General features: G+C 45.5%; 1 protein-coding gene across 1 annotated transcript; it reads right to left on the bottom strand.

The window, feature by feature from the left end:
- Positions 1-5,597: 5,597 nt before the first annotated feature.
- Positions 5,598-8,696, bottom strand: LOC128331253 (olfactory receptor 5V1-like). The gene is made up of 2 exons (XM_053264606.1): positions 8,625-8,696; positions 5,598-6,533 (listed from the first exon to the last, which is right to left on the bottom strand). The coding sequence occupies exon 2, from the start codon at positions 6,513-6,515 to the stop codon at positions 5,598-5,600; it is 918 nt and encodes a 305-aa protein (XP_053120581.1). The 5' UTR covers positions 6,516-6,533; positions 8,625-8,696.
- Between the last annotated feature and the right edge of the window lie 12,241 nt (positions 8,697-20,937).

Below are 20,937 nucleotides of genomic sequence, written 5' to 3'. Positions count from 1 at the left end.
GAGAATCAGACCTTATTGTTTTATAGATGACACCTAAAGCGCTTCTGTACATATTATGAAACTCGTGTCAGAGGCCTCCTGGCCCCGAAAATAACATCCTTTTGCAATTGCTTTTATTTTATACACATATCGGTAAATTTTAATAACACACTACATGCGTGGGCCCACCAAGGAAATCCCCATCATATGTTTTACCAACCATCATGCTCCAAGCAGCTTCTCCTTTCCAACATGCTATGGAGAACAAGGGAACGCTCTTAGTCTGTGAAGAGAGGGAAGGGTCTGAAGAAAGTATGAAAGAGGAAAGAATGATTGTCTTTTGCTAAAATCATGTTGTCTGTGTTCTCTTTCTAAGCTCAAACAGCTGCTTGTTGCCTCTGTGTGTGTGTGTGTGTGTGTGTGTGTGTGTGTGTGTGTGTTTATTTCGGTCCAAAGCCAGCATAGCTGCTCTTGTGTTGCAAACAGTCTAATTTTTTGCTGCTACTGAAATGGAGGTTGAAGGAACGCGTATGTTGAACTTCTGTGCAGGGAATTGCAGAGAAAAGACTAGAAGGAGACGTGGAAGGATTTCGGTTGGAAGTTGTTAACAAAACAAAAAGAAAATTGATTGAAAAGCACCAGTAAGTCTTAAGTTGTGATGTGGGAAGGTAATATGGAGTTACAGATTGTTTTATGGATTACTGTGATAAGTGTGTTCTGTTTGAGCCACTTTCTTATGGACGGGAGGGGTTTCATATAGATCGCAGAGGATTTAAAATGTTATGGGGTCCTTTGTGGTGCATGTGAGATTTCTTTTGTCTAGCCCTTTGCTTTGGATAAGCATGTGTGTGTGTGTGTGTGTGTGGTGTTTTGGTTTTTTTTAGCAGGAGCCCCAAGCTCTGGTTTTGTGCAGGAATCCAATTCCCGTGGGTCTGTGGCTCATCTTTGTGAAGACAAGGTTTCTGTTATATTTGGGAATGTATTTATCATAGTGACATGTCCCCCCCCCCCGCAAACTGTTTCAGACCAAATTTGCTCTGACATTGAATTCCAAAATTCACAGTTATTATACTAATCAAATATAAAATTGGTTAAGGCCTAAGCAACAGGGGGAACCTCCAGCAGTCCAAGGTAGCCAACTGGGTTGCTGGGGTTTTCCGTCCTTGTGAGTCTTCCCACCTTTGATTAAGGGGAGGGCTGCTTGTAGATGGCTAAATGCATTAGGCATAATAAGGGCAAGATTTGCTTCATGCATTCTTATATTGAGCTGATTGTGTTATTTTTGCTACTACTGAGTGTTATAAGCCTTTATATATTATGTTCTCAGAATTCCTTGACATGGTTTATCTTATCTATTTTCTGTAAACTTAAAACTTGTTCTAAACTGGAAGTTTCCCTTTCAATTCTTTCTCACAACTGAAAGCTAATCTCTGATGAACCGTGATAACTCCGCCCATTTCCAGATGGGAGGGGGAAAGAGGCTTTCTGTAAAGCAGTTTGTGTTCCAGCCGGTAATTGCGCGGATTTTGTAAAACATGACAGTCCTACAATGTTAAGGTAAATTAGTATAGTTGTATTGCTGTCTTGTTTTTGTAAAATCTATGTAACATTTCTGCTAACTGATTTTGATGAAACCTGAGAGCTAATAATCAAATGGTCTAAGGTTTAAATTTTAAATTTGTCTCATCCAGTAGCCCTGCTTTGCCTTCACAGTAGCTGAACCTTAAAATTCCAGATCCCAGATGCGAGATTGGATAAACAGAATTTGTTTTCTAAAGTCAGGTCTGTCATCATTGTTTTCACAGTTCCTGATTAATAGACTTGGCTTTAAGATCACAGGTTTCACCTCCCTGCAAAGATTATGGACAATTTTCTATAACACCCTTTGTTAGAGAGACCTGGGGGCATGGACTGTTTCCTTCTCATATAGGTTTTTCCCCAGAAGATATTGTTACCCTACAGAGATGTCAAAACCCAAAACTCTTATTCATCAGTCACTTGCTAAGTTATGAGGCTAAAGATGGAGGACTGGAACACCACAACTATCGATATGTGACCTAGATGAAGATTCCAAAGCCAGATGTTACTGACGAATCATCCCTTTATGGAGAATGAAGTCAGGTATACTGGATAGAGATTGATTGCCCTGACGGAGGCCTGTAAGTATGATTGTCAGCCAGCATTGTGCAGTGGTTAGAGTGCTGGACTAGGACCGGGGAAACCCGAGTCCAAACCCTCATTCAGCCATGACACTTGCTGGGCGACACAGAGCCTGCTACTCAAATGGTTTGGCCTGCCTCACAGGGTTGTTGTACGAAAGACGAACAGGACACAGAAGGATGCCACATGGGAACGGGACTTTGTGAGCAGTTTGGTGAAATTCAAGCGCTGAAGTTTATGTAGCAGCCTCTCGAATAATAAGACTATGTTTGATCTGAAAAAGCTTTAATGCCTCCTCAACACCCCAAAAACCTCATGAGGGGTCTGTGTAAAATGTGAATGCCTTTTTTTAACCTTATTGTTTTGCCTTTTGCCCAGGATTACCATTTTGTTTTCATGATCCACAAGCCACCAAACCTAAATGAGGACATCATCCCCTGTTTTGGACTTCAGGGGAAGAGGGGCCCAGGGCAAGCAGGGAAACAAAAGCATAAATCGGGAAAAGAGTGATGCCAAAGATGAAATTGAAAATAGCCTCAGGTTTATCCAACCCTTGTATTATTTGCCTTACAAACTTGATTTTCCTTTTTTTGCTAATGGTTGGCACCCAAAGACTCAGTCTCAGGACGCTGTCCCTACATGGGGGGGCGGGGGGAGAGGGGAATTGGCAACTCACTTACCTATCTTTATCTCAAGTAAACAGGGTTGCAACCAAAAGTGCCTTGAACTGTCTTTCCAAGAATGGTTGGTCCTCCCCAGATAAAGGAAGTACCATGTATATAATTGCCAGAATGTGATCCCAAAGGAGTCTCCAGAGGCCATCAACACTGACCCAGGAAAACTAACCATCAGCAGCAGCTACCTGCGTTTCTAGTCCAACCCAATGGTGACAGAACGTCCATTTGCTATCCTGTCCTGTGTTCAATGAATTCAGGGTATAGAAAGGATTCATGAGGTACCCTCAGAATCCTAAATTGAAAAGGGAGGAATGAAGGGTTCTGTGAAAGTTAAGTTAGCCTAACCAGCGCCATCCTTGCTTCTGTAAGCCTGCTTGCAACTATTAGGAAATAGAGACAGAGAGACAATCTGCTAAATTGGGAAAAGGTCAGAGAAGGGGATTTTTATGTGCTAACCACACAAACAAACAGTTGGCCAGACAGTTGCTGACAATTGCAAATTGCCCAAGCCTAGAATCCGCAAGGAAAGGACAAGGAATTGGGGGCCTTGCAAGAGGACAGCCTGATGAAATGTGTATGATAATGTATAGAAAAACAACTCGTTTGAAATAACCAATAGAATTGCTTTGCAAGAGGGGCAACCTTATATGGGGAAGGGGGAAGGGGGGTGAGTTTGTTTATCCAAGGGTATAAAAGTGTCTGTAAACTTCTTTGTGGCGCGCCACTTCTTGCATGATTGTGAGAACTTAGGGACGCCCGATTTGCTTTGCTCAGCTGAATAAAGAAACTGAAAAGAATCTCCTGCTTGTCTCTGTTAATTGGCATACCTCAAACAAGAGGCGAGAGTCAGCCTTGCCCAGGCTAGCTGGGAGGGCGTGGGACACCCCTTAAAAAGGGACCCCAACAATGCGATATCGAAACAAAATCACTTATCCCAGGTTAAGGGAACACTTGTGCCCTTAACTTTGGCTAACAGGCAGGCCTCTTTGGCAATTTGTTACTGGCAGTTCTCACATGAAGCCAAGCCCAGTCTTGGCTGCCTTAGCCCGGTCTTGGCTGCATCTGAGAACAACCTCATTATTTATTTTTCTATGTAAACTGCTTTGAGCATTGTGAGGGCCTCTCTACTTCAGGATATCTTTGCTGCCACCATTCAGATCTGTTTGGGCAGGATCTGAGACCAAATTTCACTTCTCCCTGCTCTTTTTTAAGCAGTAGCATGGAGCATCTCTTTGGTGACACAGGAAAGGAAATAAAATTTTCTTATCCTTTGATAAAACTAAAAGAATATTTTTATTGTTTTAGCATAAGTTCCTTAAGTGTGATGTTTACAAGGTTTCACAAGTGTAATGGTTTCAGGGTTTACATAATCTTCTAACTTAAAACTTTCAGCCGTGCAAATATTCTCCAAATGTTACACAGTTAAGATTCTTTCTCTCCACTCCCACCCCAACTCCCCACATAGGGATTCAATCAATCAATCTATTTTTATTATGGCCATAGACCAGCATAAAGTATAAGTGGTGATTACATATTACATCTAAAGAGTAAAAGCAAATATTAGAAGCTTTTGGGTGAGTGACACTATACAAACATATAAGAAACTATAAAAATCAGAAATGGAAGTAAAATTCAAAATAAAACTCTGGCTGTCTAAAACAAAAGCAAGAGCTAAATGACCCTTAATGGCCAAGATCTGAAGACTGCAGTAGCCAGTAATCATTTGGGTGGGCAATTTGCTTGCCCAGAGGCAAGGACTTCCTAGTCTGTGGGGGGAGGTAAGCTTTTCATGGCTTCCTCCCCTTGCCCCATCAGAGCCTCCATTGGAAGTCAAAATCCCAACTAATACCCCATTGAAATGTTGTGGCAAGACCTGTAGTGAGCTGTTCAGGCAAGGAAGCCCTCAAAGGTCACAGAGCTGAAACAGTTTGGTATGGAAGAATGGGCCAAGGTTTCTCCAAGCTGAAGTGAGAGACTGAACACCAGTTACAGGAAACTTTTAATTGCACTTCTTGCTGTTCAAGGAGGTGCCAGCAGTTACTGAATGAAGGGTTCACATACTTTCTCACACTGTGATGTTTGTTGTTGCCTCTTTCTGTTGAGTGAATATTCAAAACATATCCTTTTTGTCCAAGTTACTTATTCATTGGGGTTGCCTTTCTCTCTTATCAAGGTTTAACTTAGTGATGCTATTCAGACAATGGGAGAACCACCCGGTGGTTCTTAAGCGGGTCACCCACTTAAATAACCCTCCCCTAAGCCCAGGTTAGCAGAGTGAGTGCTCCGCTAACCCAGGCTCTACGATCATGAGTTGTTGTGGCACGACTCTGTGCCGTGGCAACTCACGAGTAGACCCCTGACCGGGAGGCTTAAAAGCAGCCTCCCGGCTTGGGGGGGCTCTCCAGTATGTCCTGTGTGCTCACGCAGGGCATGCTGGAGCTTCCAGGGGCCATGCAGCCCCCAATCCCCCCAGCCCCCGCCGGCTCCATAAGGGAGCCGGCAGTCATGTGGGCAGCTGGTTCGGCTGCCCAGAGCAGACTGCTGGGTCGTCTGCAGGGAGAGCAGGCTAAGCCCACTCTCCCTGCTAACCATCTCCAGGCAGCTCCCACTGATCGTGAGAACAGCCTCAGTATCTAACCAAGGTTTGAATAAGAATTGTGCTTACATACAGACCATCCTGGCAGGGGTGTGATTCACAGACTTTTTCTCAGCACTGTATAGGCTCTTGTTTTTCATCAAGGCAACCTCAAAGTCCACATAATTGTCAAGCCCTGAGTAAAGTCACTTGCTAAAGAGCTTCTTTAGAGCCGTCTTTACCTCTTTGTTTTTCAGGCTGTATATAATGGGGTTCAACATGGGGGTTAGGATGCTATATTGAATCGACACAAGCTTGTCTAAAGTGTCTGAGTAACTAGATGCTGGCCGCATGTACCTAATGAAAGCCGTGCCACAAAAGAGGAGGACTACAGTAAGGTGGGAAGCACAAGTCGAGAATGCCTTCTGCCTTCCTTCTGCAGAGCTGATCTTGAGAATGGTGTTGATGATGCGAATGTAGGAAGCTACAATTAGAAAGAGGGAAGCAAAACCTAATGTCATGCTGAAGGTGAGGATCACCATTTCATTGGCAAAGGTACTGGTGCAAGAGCACTGCAGTAGCAAAGGAAGCTCACAACTGAAATGGCTAATGCTGCACGGACCACAGAAGTGCAAGCCAGTTAAAAAGAGTGTGTTAACGAGAGAATCCAAGAAGCCTGATATCCAAGCACCCAGCACCATTTGAACACACATACGGTGGCTGATAATGGTGCTGTACCTCAGTGGATTGCATATGGCAGCATAGCGGTCATATGCCATCGCTGAAAGTAAGAAGATCTCGGCTCCAACCATGAAAATGAAGAAGAAGATCTGAGCAATGCAGCCACTGAGAGAAATGGTCTTCTTTGTGGCTAGGAGATTTTCAAGCATCTTGGGAACTGTTACGGAGGAATAGCAGATGTCCAGGAAGGATAAGTTATTAAGGAAAAAATACATTGGGGTGTGTAGCTGAGGATCTGCCCTTATCACTAGCGTGATAAGGATATTTCCTACCAGTGTTATTAGATAAATAGGTAAGAAAATCAGAAATAGGACCATTTGGGTTGTTTCATCCTCAGAGAGTCCCAAGAGAACAAATTCAGCCAGAGTTGTTCGGTTCTCCATTTTACTCTTCTCAGCAGGCTGGAAAGAAATGAAGCATAAAAGAAGGTGTTGAAATAGTATGTTCAGTGGTAAGCATATAGACGACACTGTAGGTAGGTTAGATGCACCCAGGAGATGTGATGCACACCTCTTATACCATACTAGATGCATTGATAAGAGTTCACAAGCTTGCATGGGTTATGAGAGCTCCTTGAACTGCTCACTATGAAAAACAATGAGGCTCTTCACACGATTCGTGTGAAGAGCCTCTAGGGGGTTTGCAGGGAGAGTGGGCTTGGCCCACTCTCCCCGCACATGAGCAGTAGTCTGCTCTGGGTGGCCGCAGTGGCCACCTACAAAACCGCTGGCCCCGTCATGAAGCTCACTGGGGCTGTGGAGTTTGGGGGCTGTGGAGTTTGGGGGCTGTGGAATTTGGCGGACCCCGGAAGTTCCAGTATGCCCTACGCAAGCGCACAGGGTATACTGGAGGGACCACTGAGCTGGGAGGCTGCTTTTGAGCTGTGGAGTTTGGGGGCTGTGGAGTTTGGCGGACCCCGGAAGTTCCAGTATGCCCTGCGCAAGCACACAGGGTATACTGGAGGGACCACTGAGCTGGAGCCTCCTGGCCGGGGGTCTACTCGTGAGTATCCACGCCACGGAGCCATGCCACGGCTACTCATGATTTGAAAAACCGGGTTTGCGGAGTGCTTGCTCCACAAACTCGGTTTAAGGGGGGTACTGTAGCGGGTGACCTGCTTTGATGGAACCGGGCTCAGAGGCGTAACTAGGGAAAACGGCGCCCAGGGCAAGCACTGAAATTGTGCCCCCGCCGCCGCCCCTCCCCCGAGCTGGGGAAAGCAACTGTGGAGGGGAAAACACACACACACACACACACACGGAGGAGGAGGAGGAGATGGGATTCCTCTGCCTGCCGAAGGCTGGTGGGGTGAGGGCTTGCCTTGGGCTAGGGAAAACAGCGCCTGGGGAAAGCACCGCAATTGCACCCCTGTCCAAACATCTGATACCCATCTTTCAGATAACTTTACCATAATATCAGCTCAAAAATACAAGTCAACCTCATTAATCTTTTAATTAACAAATTACTACCCTAACCCACTAGAAATAATATCATCAATATTCAATAAGGCAGTCAACTTACTTAATTGAATTAATTGAATTAATTGAATTTCATTTTTTCACTTAATTGAATTAATTGAATTTCATTTTTCCTCCTTCTCCAGTCCCCAGCTCCCTTTTGCCTTTAGTTTCAAAACTTTCACTACACCAAGCAGTTAAATTATTCACAATGAGCCACTTCTGTATTGATCACCAAGTATATTTAGCCCCAGCTTCTGGAATTTCTCCATTACTTACTGGAAAGCGGGCAGCTTCATTTCTTGTCTCCTTCACCTCATCCCCCTCCTTTTTAAAAAAAAATTAAATACTTTTCTCTGTATTTCTCTCTCTGGCATACTGCATATCACATTTCCAAGACACTCAGTATATAATGCTTAGATTTCAACAGGCAAAGCTGCCATCAAACTGATGTTTATATGGATTTATTTTTTAAGTGAGATCCAAATGTTTGAGAAGAGAAGCAATTCCCAAATGCCTTTTCAAAATTACCTTCTCTTCCCCTTGTGCAGGTAACACACACACACATGGCAAGGAAAAAAAGTTGCCTAAAGACAAGTGGGGGGAGAATAGTATCCCAGCCAATGACATGGGGAGAAAGGAAGGGAAATACAAAGGGTGTGGGGGTGGGGGGGGAAAGTCCTGCTATTAAAATAAAGTTTGTTCACCATTTCCAGCTTCTGATGGCAGCTTCAAACTCCTCCTCTCATCCAAGAACGAAGAGACAGAAGGAGTTATGGTGCATTATTGGTTTAAAACAGCAACAAGTCATTTGATCCTCCCGGCACAGGAGATGCTACATAATTACGTGTTACTCTGTGGCAGACCCTCCTCCCCGCCTCCCTCCCTTTTGCAAAGCACACACTTTTTTGCAAAGCACACACGAGATAGAGATCGCTAGGAAACATTTGCATAGATAAGCAGAGCTGTTCTTGTCTCTACCACCACCCCCCGCTGCCGCCGCCAAGCAAAAGAAATACCCCAAGAAAGATTTACCTCAGCAGTGCATGCAGTAAATCAATTCCATCACCCTTGTTTGTTTGTTTGTTTTGTTAATGAGCCTTTTCCTTTCTCTCTTTAATTGCTGTGCCTAATGACTGTGTGTTTGTGCACTGCAGTTGGACCCAGACACCCTGAGCCTGGGAGAAAGAGAGAGAGAGATCTGGGAAGCGTGTTGTCTGTGCTCAGCAGAGCCGCTTGGCAGAGCAGCTCAGCAGACTCGGCAAATCGATTACAGCCTCTCTGCTCCCTAAGCAAAGGCTCTTAAGGTTTCTTGCAATTCAGATGCTGGATTACTGATCCTTCTTAACAAGAGGTAGCATCTAAACAGATCTGCTTCTTTTCCTTTCTTTTCTCTGGGATGGCAAGAGCTGCACACAGCAAACAGAAACAAAACAACGACCAGCAATTTGAATAAAGTTAACATTATTTCTGGCACTTTTGTTTGCTTACTTGCTTGTTTTTGTCTTCCAAACCACACGACTGGGGGCGGGGCGGGGTGGGGAGTGAGCGGAGTGATGATATGACAAAGAAAGAAGAGACGAAGAGGTCCGTTGCCAACGCTGAAGCAGCCCTTTAGGCGCCCGCACCGCGGCACCCAGCACCGGAGCCGAGCAATGGGGGGGCAGCGCCGGGATGGGGGGAGGGGGGAGGGGGACTGCTCTTTGTGGGGCATAAAGAGCAGTCTTTTTTTCCTGCTGAGCAAAAAAAAAAATCACAAAAAAAATTTTTTTTCTGGCAAAGGCAGGGGATAGGCGAGGGCACTTTTTGGCGCCCCCTGCCAAGTGGCTCCCGGGGCACATGCCCCCCTCGTCCCCTATCATTACGCCCCTGACCGGGCTCAGCTGCGAGCCCAGTAAATCTGATGATTGGTGGGGAGAGGGCTAAGCACCCTTAGCCTGCTTTTCACTGATCGTCAGAATAGCTTCAATATTTAGTTGAGACCCAAAGATTACTTCCACGGGTTAACATTCACATGAGCCAATTTACTGTCATCACATAAAATTAAAATAAGCTGGTCTAGGGCAGAACCAATATTCATTTATGGCTGAGTTACCCACAAATCCTTGGCTGATATCTAGACTAACACTATGCTATCATATGGGGGTGGGGAGAGTGATTTTCAGTGATCCCCCCTGCTCTCTGAAGCACTTTATACCTCTTGAAAATATGTCCCTGTGGGTTGTGCAGTCCTGTCCCGTTGCACAATGCCACAGCATAAGTGTGAATGTCAACCATTTTTGTGCCAGTGTGGTGCTAGTCTGATTCCAGGGGTAGAGCTACAATTGTGCACATGGGTTTAAAGAACCCATGCTGAGCTGTCTCTGAGACTGCCCCCTGTTCTTTTTGGGGTGCCTTGTTCACCCCTTCTCTCCCATCCACTGTGGGCCTCTGGTGGCAGTGGCCCCCTTATGCAGCGGAGGCCTTCCTGACCCAGCAGCCTGGGTTGCCCTGCTCCTGCTGCTCAGCTGGCCACATGTGGTGGCCAGCTGAGTGGCAGAGGCAGGGCAGCCTCTCTGCAGCCTGTTGGGTCAGTGAGGAGGCCACCACCGCAGGGGAGGTGGTGGTGGTGGGTAGCCGCGTTGGTGAGCTGCAAGGGAGAAGGGGCAAGCAAGGTGGGAAATGTGCTGCTGGTGCAGAATAGAATTACCAAGTGCCCACAGCAGCAAGCTATGGTGGAAGGGGCAAATGAGGCAGGAAGCAGGGTGCTGTCACCATTACAGAAGGGCAGGCTGCCTGTAACTGGAACACAGGCCACGTATGCCCTCCCTATGCCACTGATTCATATTGTATTGGATCTTGCACGTATCTATGAATCCCATCAATCTGACAAGAAGGTTTATGACAACACAGTGAGGCTATTCACACTCCAAGAGCAAAATCAGGCCAAGAAAGGCCAACCCAGTTTTGCATGCGCATGTGTACTGGCGGGATTGGGCCTGATCCTGGCGGCACTGTGGCGGCAAACAGCCACCCTCCAAAATGAGGTTAAGGGAGTGAGTGCTCCCTTAACCTCATTTTTACGATTGTTTATTAGCCACAGCAGCCACAACTAGCAGACTGCAGTGCTCTCGGTGCGGGGGATCCCCATAATGCACCACACACTTGTGCAGTGCATTATTGGAGCTCTGGGGGGGACATGTCCTGGCACCCCAACCCTTGGAGCTATCAGCAGCCGCTGGTGCTCATCTGGGCGGGTGATCTGCCCACCCGCTCATCTGCGGGGAGGTAAACTCTTCAGGACTTCCTTCCCCCTAACCCTTTTGCCCTTTCTCACTGGTTGTGAAAAAGGGCTCTGACATTTTCCTTTATAGTGACCTCTGGACACATGCAAATTCAAAGGGCGTTAATGGTTAAAGGCAGCTGCAAAGACCTAGTGAATAAGCATGTGTAAGCCCCACTGGAGAGATTTCATTGGATTTACCCATGTTTTACTCCTACCTTGCTTCCACACAATCAGTGCTACCCAGGTTTTACTCTTTATTTAAATTCTGATGAAAGCTGAGGGAATGGATGCTCACATTCTTTCAGAGAAGTATCACAGGAAATTATTTGCCTGTCCTTGAAATTCTTCAGATGTTTCATCTAAGAAGGAATCTCTACATTCAGAATACATTTTGCTTTAAGCATCTTACCAGTGATGAATATCAAGCTGGGGGGAAACCCCAGAAAGTGAAAGATCTATGCCCAAAATGATCTTGAAAATCCATCAAGATTCCTCTGAAGGTAAAACCCACCATGAGCATTCCATATTGACTGGAAGTCAACAAAAGCTACAGCAGTTCTAGAAGTCCAAAAAACAGGGCATGTATATATACAGTAATAAATGAAATACAATCCTAAGCAATGCACCATTGATTACAGTATATACAGTCATAACGACATACTCACAATGCAAGTGCTGCTATCCAGATTAATACTAGTGCAATGAACAAAGATGCACCCAGGCAAGAAGGTTACATAGTGGAGTGGATGCTCAGAGTTATCCAGTCTCTTGCACTCTTCCTCCATTTGTCCAAGCATTGTGCTTGGACAACACAAAGAGTGGATTGCTTTGCATCATTCCCTGCAACATATATAGATCAAGGAATGGGTTTCACTGCAGGAGGCATGCCACAGCTTGCTCAAGCATACCTTGTTCTACTAGTGCAACACCTGTGCCCAGAATGCAAGCTCCTAACTTAGAGGAACTAACTAGCAAAAGATCTTTGCACTAGTGCAACACAGTTGTACTAGTGCAGGGTTCATCTGGATGTCAGCAACCGGTTTTTCCTCTGTGACGCTCACACAAGGTACTATCACCTTCCACATGAAACTGAGTCAGACAAAGTTTTCCCTTACCTACATCATCTCTTTCTCTCTCTCGGGGATCAGAGTTGTGTTCCATGTGGGATTTGTGAGTTGTACTTGTTCATCAATGAGATGACTTCTTCTGAGAACGAAGAACAATACCAAGATAAACCAACTGGTTCTGGTTCACACATTTGTCCATGTACAGAGTTAAGTGAGCAGTTTTCACACAAAGGACATTGGGCCAATACTGAATCCAGAAACGCTGCATCTTCAGAATGAGCCAGATGGAATGGATGAGCCAGATAGAATGGGAACCAAGATTAAGTCATCTCTGGGTGGGATGTTTCTAACCCTGGGGATTAATTACTGGAACACATGAAAACACAGAGACTGGGGGAATAAATACATGTGAGAGTAATTTAGGAGATGACATAGCATTTCCAGTGTATCCAACTTGTTCCCCATTTTCAAATAATTGTCACCAGTCTGGCAACTATGGGGTAGCAGCATGAGTCTTCTGTAGCTTATTGTTCTTCTCGTGACTCAGGTCCGCCTAAAATTTGATGTAGCTTTTTTGAGTGAAATAGCAGAGAGTCTCAAAAAGAGAACTTGAGAATTCCACGGCATACTCTCCAATCCCCATTTAAGCTTCATCTGGATTTTGGTGTGGATTTCTAACCTCAGCTGCATAAAGGTGTATAAACAAGCAAACCACTGCACTCCCAGCTATGCTCTTGTTGTCAAGCTCTTACCTGAACTCTGGCACACAATGAAGTCATTCGCACAATCGAAAACTGTGTTCTTCCCAGGTTTGGGAGCTGTGTGTACTCCCAATTTTTGATCGTGTGGAAGCAAGGTTAGAGGAAAACCTCGGTAGAAGTGATTGTGTGGAATCAAGGTAAGAGTACACACAGCTCCCAAACCTGGGTAGAACACAGTTTTTGATTGTGTGAATGACCTCAATATATCTACAAGTTTGGCTCATCATTAGTTATGATATTTATGTTATTAATGAAAATATGACACACACTAGAAAACTACTCCAAAATGAATGGCTTTCTATGGTGGGGTGGTTTCTATCCCATTCCCATTACAAATCAATTGGGAGGAAAAACCTCCCCCCAAAATGAATGAGCTTTCACTGGTAATGGACTTTCACTGGTCAATTGGGAGAAAAACCACTCCATAAATGTATAGGTTTTTTACGGTGATGTAGTATCTATCCCATACCCATTTTAGACTCTCTGGAATGGGGGAGGACATCCTGTTTCTATTTGTAAACTTCAGTTTTGTTTTCCCAAATGATGATAGCATCTTAAAACTAGTCAGCGGCACTGAAGCTCTTATCACGATCAGTGAGAAGAGATTCTTCTGGGTCCGCAGGGCGAGCGGGCTTAGCCCGCTTTCCCCACAGATGATCCAAAGGCAGCCCTGGGCAGCTGGATCAGCCGCTCACATGACTGCTGGCTCTGTCATGGATGTATGAAATTCCAGGATGCCCCGTGCGAGCGCTCACTCCAGTAACCTCATTTAAGGGGGGGGGGTGTTCTAGGTGAGCTCGGTGGGTCCCGTGATCGAAAGGAAGCAGGCTAAGCTCCCTTAACTAGGGATGTGCAAAAAATTTCGGGCACAGAATGATCTGTGCCCGAAATGAGCAATTTCGGGTGATTCGGGTCCAAACCGAGAAATCTCATTAGCTATCATAGAATCCACAATCAGAATACCTCTGAAACAACAGAACGTGTACCCCATGGGTTAGAAACCCATGGGGGTGGTTGGCACCCTATGTGCACTACACTACCACTCGCTCTGGGCCACCCCAGCACCCCCCAAGTGCACTTATGGGGCTGCTGACACCTCAATGCTTCTCTATGGGGAAAAACCCTACAGACGCGTAAACTTTAACAATTCCCAAAAAATCAGCCCTATGCCCAAATCCTTTGAAAAAATTCAGGTAGCTTCCTTGACCCTACCTGGCACTATCACCAACCCCACACTGCTCTAGGCCACCCCTTTGCCCCCTGCATGAAGCTATCCATTTGCTGACACCTCAATGCTTCTCTATGGGGGAAAACCTTACAGATGCGTAAACTTCAACAATTCCCCAAAAATCAGCCGTCTGCCCAATCACTCTGAAATTGGGGTGGTAGCCTTAACCCATTAGGCACTACCACCCCACCCCACTCTTTCCCCCCAGATCCCACTCTATGCCCCCGAACTGCCCCAAAGACACTAAAACTTCAAAAATTCCCCAAAAACCAGCCCTTTGCCCAATTCCCCTGAAATTTGGGTGGTAGCCTCCAACCATTGGGCACTACCCCACTCCACTATTTTGCCCCTGGGGCCCATTTTTCCTTCCCGAATCGATTCGGATTCGGATTTAATCTAAATCCGAACCGAATCAGGGGTGATTCGGGTGGCCCAGATTCGGGCACAGAACAGATCGGGGTGATTCGGTTCGGGTCCCGAACTGAATCACCAAAAACCTGAATTGCACACCCCTACGGCCTTAACCACTTTCTGTCAATCGTGCGGATAGCCTCAGAGTCTCCTTCCAATTGAAATGCTGAGAACACAGATGCTGAAGTATGAATCTTTATTAGTGTGAGATTTGAAGTGTTCATTTTTCTTAGCTGAGAACTCATTTGAATCAAATTGTAATCTGTTCCAAAAATTTGATTCAAATTCGATTCAAATTCGAATCAATTTGACCTTGTTTTGGCACCTTTTCAGGAGACCTGAATGGTTTTTAAAATGTACCCAATGGCTCTTGAATATAATTTGAATTGAATTTTGAAAATTCAAATAGAATTCGAATCAAATTGCCTTTTTAAGGGGTGATTTGATTCCAATTTGAATCACCCCAGATTTTAATCAAATTGATTCAAATTCAAAGCATTTTGCACATCCCTAGTTTTTGCAACAATATGCCAAAATGGGGCATGTTGTGCAAACCCACCAGTCTTTTGGGTTTATCCTGCCCGACTTGCATATTCTGCCCTACTTGCAATTCCAAACTTGACATCTATCCCGTACTTCAGATCTAGGTTGCAGATGTGAGGTTCACAACTGCAAGAAGGGCAGGATATGCCAAGATTGGTGGATTCACACAACTTGCCCAGTGATGGCACCTGGTTGTAGAGACTGGATGGAGGACTTCTGAATGCTCTGGAGTTACAGCGGCTCACGGCAACCTTAGCTGCAGCATTACATATGAAGCCTCCCACTGTGTTTAATTAAAACAAGACAGAATCGTCCAGAGGGAACTGCTTGGAGTGGAGGATTCATACATTCTATTTACACATTCCATTGGTACATGTGCTTTTGAGTAAACATCAAAAGTGTGGGAATTGATAATAATGGTTTGCCTACGCTGAACAGCAGCAGAGGAATGAGCAGCTGTGTGCCTTTGAGATGTGTACTTTGGCAGAAATTCATACCCCAGAACCAGTCTTCAGAAAGTAAAGCGGAAATAATCCTCTCAGATAAAGTACTGTTAATTAACCCATACAATTCATTTAAAGAGACTTTGAAAAGCAAGAGCTTCTTTTCCCTGTCCAGATGAAACTGATTCAAACGTTTCAGGAACACCCTTGGATGGAAACATCTGTGTGCACCTTTATGATTCACTGCTTTCCATCCTGACACCAGGGGAGACCTTGGAAGGTTAAAGTTTTGATTGGTTATTAATGGTGCTAGAGACCATCTGCCCGCTTTGCAGCAGAAACTAATTTGGGAATAACTCTCATGTGGTATCTGGGGGGAAAGAATGATATAAGTGATTTTCTGTGACTTATTGAGGAAAGCATGCAATGTTATTCTCCACTTTCATGAGGTGAATTGGCTGTTTCATTAGGTCTATTTTTCCTTTGATGTCTGAGGAATTTTTAGATTTGATGACTGAGGAGTCTAAATCAGTCATAATATCCTTATTTGGTGTGTATCCAATGATTTAGTGGAAGTCAGTATTTTCATTTATAGCAATAATAATTCTGGTTCCTTTGCCTCGAAAAGATTATTATTCCAACTATGGATTTGAGTTTGAATGGCAAATTCCACTAAAGGAATCTGACCCATTGTGGTATGTACTCAGTTTTTTAATCTTCATGTTGCTGCTAATAAATAGATTGAGGTTTGCATGTTTTAGAAAATGTATGTTCATTTGTGGGTATCTCTGTGTGTCTGTGTGTCTTTCAGAAATATTGCAATTTGGCTCATATGCATTTATGGATGTATTTCTGTATCGTGTTTACATCTTAATGTTAGTGGCTTACATACCATATTAAGGTATAATGTAGCAGGCACACAAACACAATGAAGCTATTCACACGATGGGGCAAAATCGGGCTAGTGGAGGCTAGCCCGATTTTGCTCCATCGTGTGAACCACCGGGCTCGGCTGCGAGCCCGGTGGTTCCTAGGCGGGCAACCCGCCTAACTAACCCTGCCCTTAAACCAGGTTTGCAGCGTGAACGCTCCGCAAACCTGGTTTTAAAAATCGTGAGTAGCCACGGTGCAGCTCCGTGCTATGGTTACTCATGAGTAGACCCCTGGAGGGGAAGTGAAAAGCTGCCTCCCAGCTCCGGGGGTCTCCCCAGTATGCGCTCACGCAGGGCATACTGGAGCTTCCGGGGGCCACATGGCCCCTGAGTGCCACAGCTCCCGCCGGTTCCATCACAGAGCCAGCAATTGTGTGGGCGGCCGATCTGGCTGCCTAGGGCTCCCGCTCTGTTTGTGTGCAGGGAGAGTGGGCTTAGCCCGTTCTCCCCGCTCACTCTTACAAACCGGGTCTCACTGATCGTGAGACCCGGCTCATTGTATATGTAGTAGGCACACAAACACAAAAATTACACAAAAGAACTTACACAAGAGTAAGCCTATTATTTTCAGTAGGCTTACCTTTGTGCAACATCATTGCAGAACTTGTGTACACACATTACTGATCTAACATATGTTGCATGGTATGTCAGTCAGTATGTTTTGGTGGCATGATTTTTGAGAAGCTTAGATTCCCACATGCAAAAGTTCAATATTTTTTTACTTTATTTGCTCAAGTATGCAAATACATGCATGAACTAAGAATTGTTAGCATGAAGTAGGTGATGCATGGAAGAAACTAGAACCATTTCTCTTATTGCATCTGTGCTTCTGTCCCAGTGACTGTGATCATGGAGGGGAAAAAATCAGTTCTGATTGATCTGTATAGTATACTGCCTGCATCATGTATCCATATGGTCATTCATATATCTGCATATAAAAGAAAATGCAGGGAACATGCATAATAATGCATAGCATTTGTATAGACTTTTTTTGGTGTGCTAAGTGTTCCACATGTATTATTTTCATGTAATTCTGATGAGAAGTCTGTAAGATGCAGGCTCTCAAAGTTGGATCCACGGATGTTGTTGGACTACAATTCCCATCATCTCCAAAGGCCATTGTGGCTGGGGATGATGGGATTTGTACTATAGACCAACATCTGAGGACTCAAGTATGAGAACCCCTGTTGTAAGGTAAATATTATTAGTTCCATGTTGCAACTGAGACTTGGAGGGAATGACTTTCTTAATGCCTCTTCTGAGTTCATGGCAGTGGTGAACTTCAGATTTGGCAATCCCTAATTGCCGCTCAGTCTCTTAGTCATTACATTGTACCAATATACATACAGAGATCTACCCTATTACATGTAATATTGGTAACCTGTGCTTTGATTTTGAACTTTTCATGATTCGGACTGTTGTTTAAAAGAAGGTGAATGCTTGAAAATTTTTGAGACTTTTGTGTAAGTAAGTAGGAAGACTTAGTGAGGGCTAAGTGTTCTATCTGGTGTTCTACCCAGATTTGGGTGCTGTGTGCTCCTAATTTTCAGTTGTGTGGAACAAAGGTAAGTGGAAAACTTGGGTAGAAGTGATTGTGTGGAAGCAAGGTAGGAGTAAAAACATGGGTAGCTTTTCCTTCTACATTGCTTCCACGTCTACCCAGCTTTTCTTCCTCCCTTGCTTCCACACAATCCTAGCACACACAGTTCCTTCCTAGCACACATAGGGGTGATTCTCACGATCAACAAAAATCGGGCTAGCAGAGGCTAGCCCAATTTTTGTTGACTGTAAGAACCACTGGGCTCGCAGCTGAGCCTGGTGGTTCTTGAATGGGTTACCCACTCGAGACCCCCTGCTAAAAAGCAGGTTTGTGGAGCGAGTGCTCCAGCAAACATGCTTTTTAGGATCGTGAGTAGTCGTGGCACGCCTTCACACCTTGCCTACTCATGAGTAGACCCCCGGCCGGAGGCGAAAAGCCGCTTCCCGGCTCCGGGAGTCTCCCCAGTATGCCCTGCATGCTCACGCAGGGCATACTGGGGCTTGTGGGGCCACGCGGCCCCTGCTCCCCCCACCCCCCACCAGCTCCATCACGGAGCCAGCCATCGTGTGTGTGGCCGATCCGGCTGCCCAGGGCTCCCTGCCCGCTCGTGAGCGGGGAGAGCGGGCTTAGCCCACTCTTCCCGCTCACTGCCCCAAACCGGGTCTCACTGATCGTGAGACCCGGTCCATAGTTTTTATTGTCTGAATGACCTCAGTGTATTATTAAGCTTATTTCTGTAATATTGGGCGGACGGGTTAAGTACAGTTACATTCCAGTTGCTTCCTACTGGAGTGGGGGAGTTAGTTTTCCCTTCAGCCAAGCAATACAGAAGAAGAGGATTTTGGCAAGATGGGGTGCATCTATAATTGAGCAGTTGGGTTCAAAGAACCGGGGGGGGCAGCTTTTGAGGACCCCCAAGTCCCACCTCTCCCTAGTTTGTAATTATCTCCCTCTCTCCAAGGGGCCACTGTGGAGAGGGATGAACACAGGTCCCCTCTCCCCTAGCTACACCCCTGGGATGGAAGACAAATGTGGTCTCACTGGGTACTAGATGGCCAATGCGGTAATGGGACTTTTGACAACATTAATGCATTCCCATTTCCATGGCCCATTTTCTTAGTATCAGTGTAAGATTATCTGTATGTTTGCTGCAGCCAGGGGAAATCTCTCCCCATTGGTCCAAATTGGCCATGGGATCAGTAAGGGGATGTTTTGCTTCCTCTGTACTGTCAAATGTGAGGAACTATTATATGTGCTGTTGAATCTGGCTCTCATAACTAGGTCACACATTTCACAACTGGGAATGGCAGTGTTGGTGCAGGGGTAGTTGAGGATTAAGGTGCTTGGCAGGGGTGTGCAATTCGGATTTTTGGGTGATTCGGCTCGGACCCGAGCCGAATCACCCCCGTTCTGTTTTGTGCCCGAATCTGGGTCACCCGAATCACCCTTGATTCGGTTCGGATTCGGATTTAATCCGAATCCGAATCCGAATCGATTCGGGGGGGTAAAAAGGGGCCCAGGGGCAAAATTTTGGGGTAGGGTGGTAGTGCCCAATGGGTAGAGTCTACCACCCCAATTTCGGGGGGATTGGGCAAAGTCCTGATTTTTTGTGAATTTTTAAAGTTTTAGTGACTTTGGGGCAGTTTGGGGGCATAGCATGGGATTTGGGCAAAAGGAGTGGGGTGGGGTGGTAGTGCCTAATGGGTGCAGGCTACCACCCCAATTTCAGGGGGATTGGGCAAAGGGCTAATTTTTGGTAAATTTCTGAAAATTTCATGTCTTTGGGGCAGATTGGGGCATATTGGGGCAGAAAGTGGGGGCTGGGGCAGAATAGTGTGGTGGGGTGGTAGTGCCTCATGGGTTCAGGCTACCACCCCAATTTCAGGGGGTTTGGACAAAGGGCTGATTTTTTGAGAATTTTTGAAGTTTTGGTGACTTTGGGGCAGTTTGGGGGCAGAAAGTGGATCTGCCCCAAAATAGTGGGGTGGGGTGGTAGTGCCTCATGGGTGGAGGCTACCACACCAATTTCAGGGGGATTGGGCAGAGGGCTGATTTTTTGAGAATTTTTGAAGTTTGGGTGTCTTTGGGGCAGATTGGGGGCAGAAAGTGGATCTGCCCCAAAGGAGTGGGGTGGGCTGGTAGATAGTGCCTGATGGCTGGAGGCTACCACCCATCCCCAATTTAAGAGTGATTGGGCAGAGGGGTGAATTATGGTGAATTTATTTGTATGAGGTTTGTCATCATAAGGTGAAGTGTGCTAAATTGATTACTTCCTCATATTATTCATAGTAAAGGAAAGTGTGAAAAAGTGAAAGTGGGGTCATGAGAGTTGTTTAATTGAAAAAAATCTCATTTGCTATGATAGAATGAGAATTCACACCTCAGAAGTTTTGAATCCACTGAATCCACTCACTCTCATTTGCTATCATAGATTCCACACACAGAACACCTCAGAAACAACAGAACCAAGTACCCCATGGGTTAGAAACACATGGGGGGGGGGGGTTGGCACCCTATATGCACTACATCACCACTCGCTCTGGGCCACCCCAGCACCCCCCAAGTGCACTTATGGGGCTGCTGAAACCTCCATTATAGCTTATAAGGAAAAACCTTAAAGATGTGTAAACTTCAACATTTCACCAAAAATCAGCCCTCTGCCCAAATCCTTTGAAAATAATTCAGGTAGCTTCCTTGCCCCTACCTGGCACTACCACCAACCCCACACTGCTCTAGGCCACCCCTTTGCCACCAACGTGAAGCTATACATTTGCTGACACCTCCATGCTTCTTTATGGAGAAAAACCTTAAAGACGCGTAAACTTCAAAAATCACTTAAAAATCAGCCCTTTGCCCAATTCCTTTCAAATAATTCTGATAGCTTCCTTGCCCACCCTAGGAACTACCACCCACCATACTCCACTCTACGACACCCTTTTCCCCCCGATGTGAAGCTATACATTTGCTGCAATCCTCATTATTCTCTATGAGGAATTCAAAAAAACTTTAACAATTCACCAATAATCAGAGGAATGTCCAATTGCCTTGGGGTTTTGTGGGTGGTAGGCACCCCTGTCTGTCTACCACCCACCCTGCTTTTGTGCCCCTAGGTGCTCCACAATAGAGGATATGGACTGGTTCAGGTCCCATTATACTCT

This window comes from Hemicordylus capensis, chromosome 6, assembly GCF_027244095.1.
Source record: "Hemicordylus capensis ecotype Gifberg chromosome 6, rHemCap1.1.pri, whole genome shotgun sequence".
NCBI lineage: Eukaryota > Metazoa > Chordata > Lepidosauria > Squamata > Cordylidae > Hemicordylus > Hemicordylus capensis.
This window is presented reverse-complemented; position numbering and strand designations above follow the sequence as displayed.

Excerpts from the sequence above, each read along its gene's own strand:
- LOC128331253 (XM_053264606.1), bottom strand. The coding sequence starts at position 6,515 with ATGGAGAACCGAACAACTCTGGCTGAATTTGTTCTCTTGGGACTCTCT.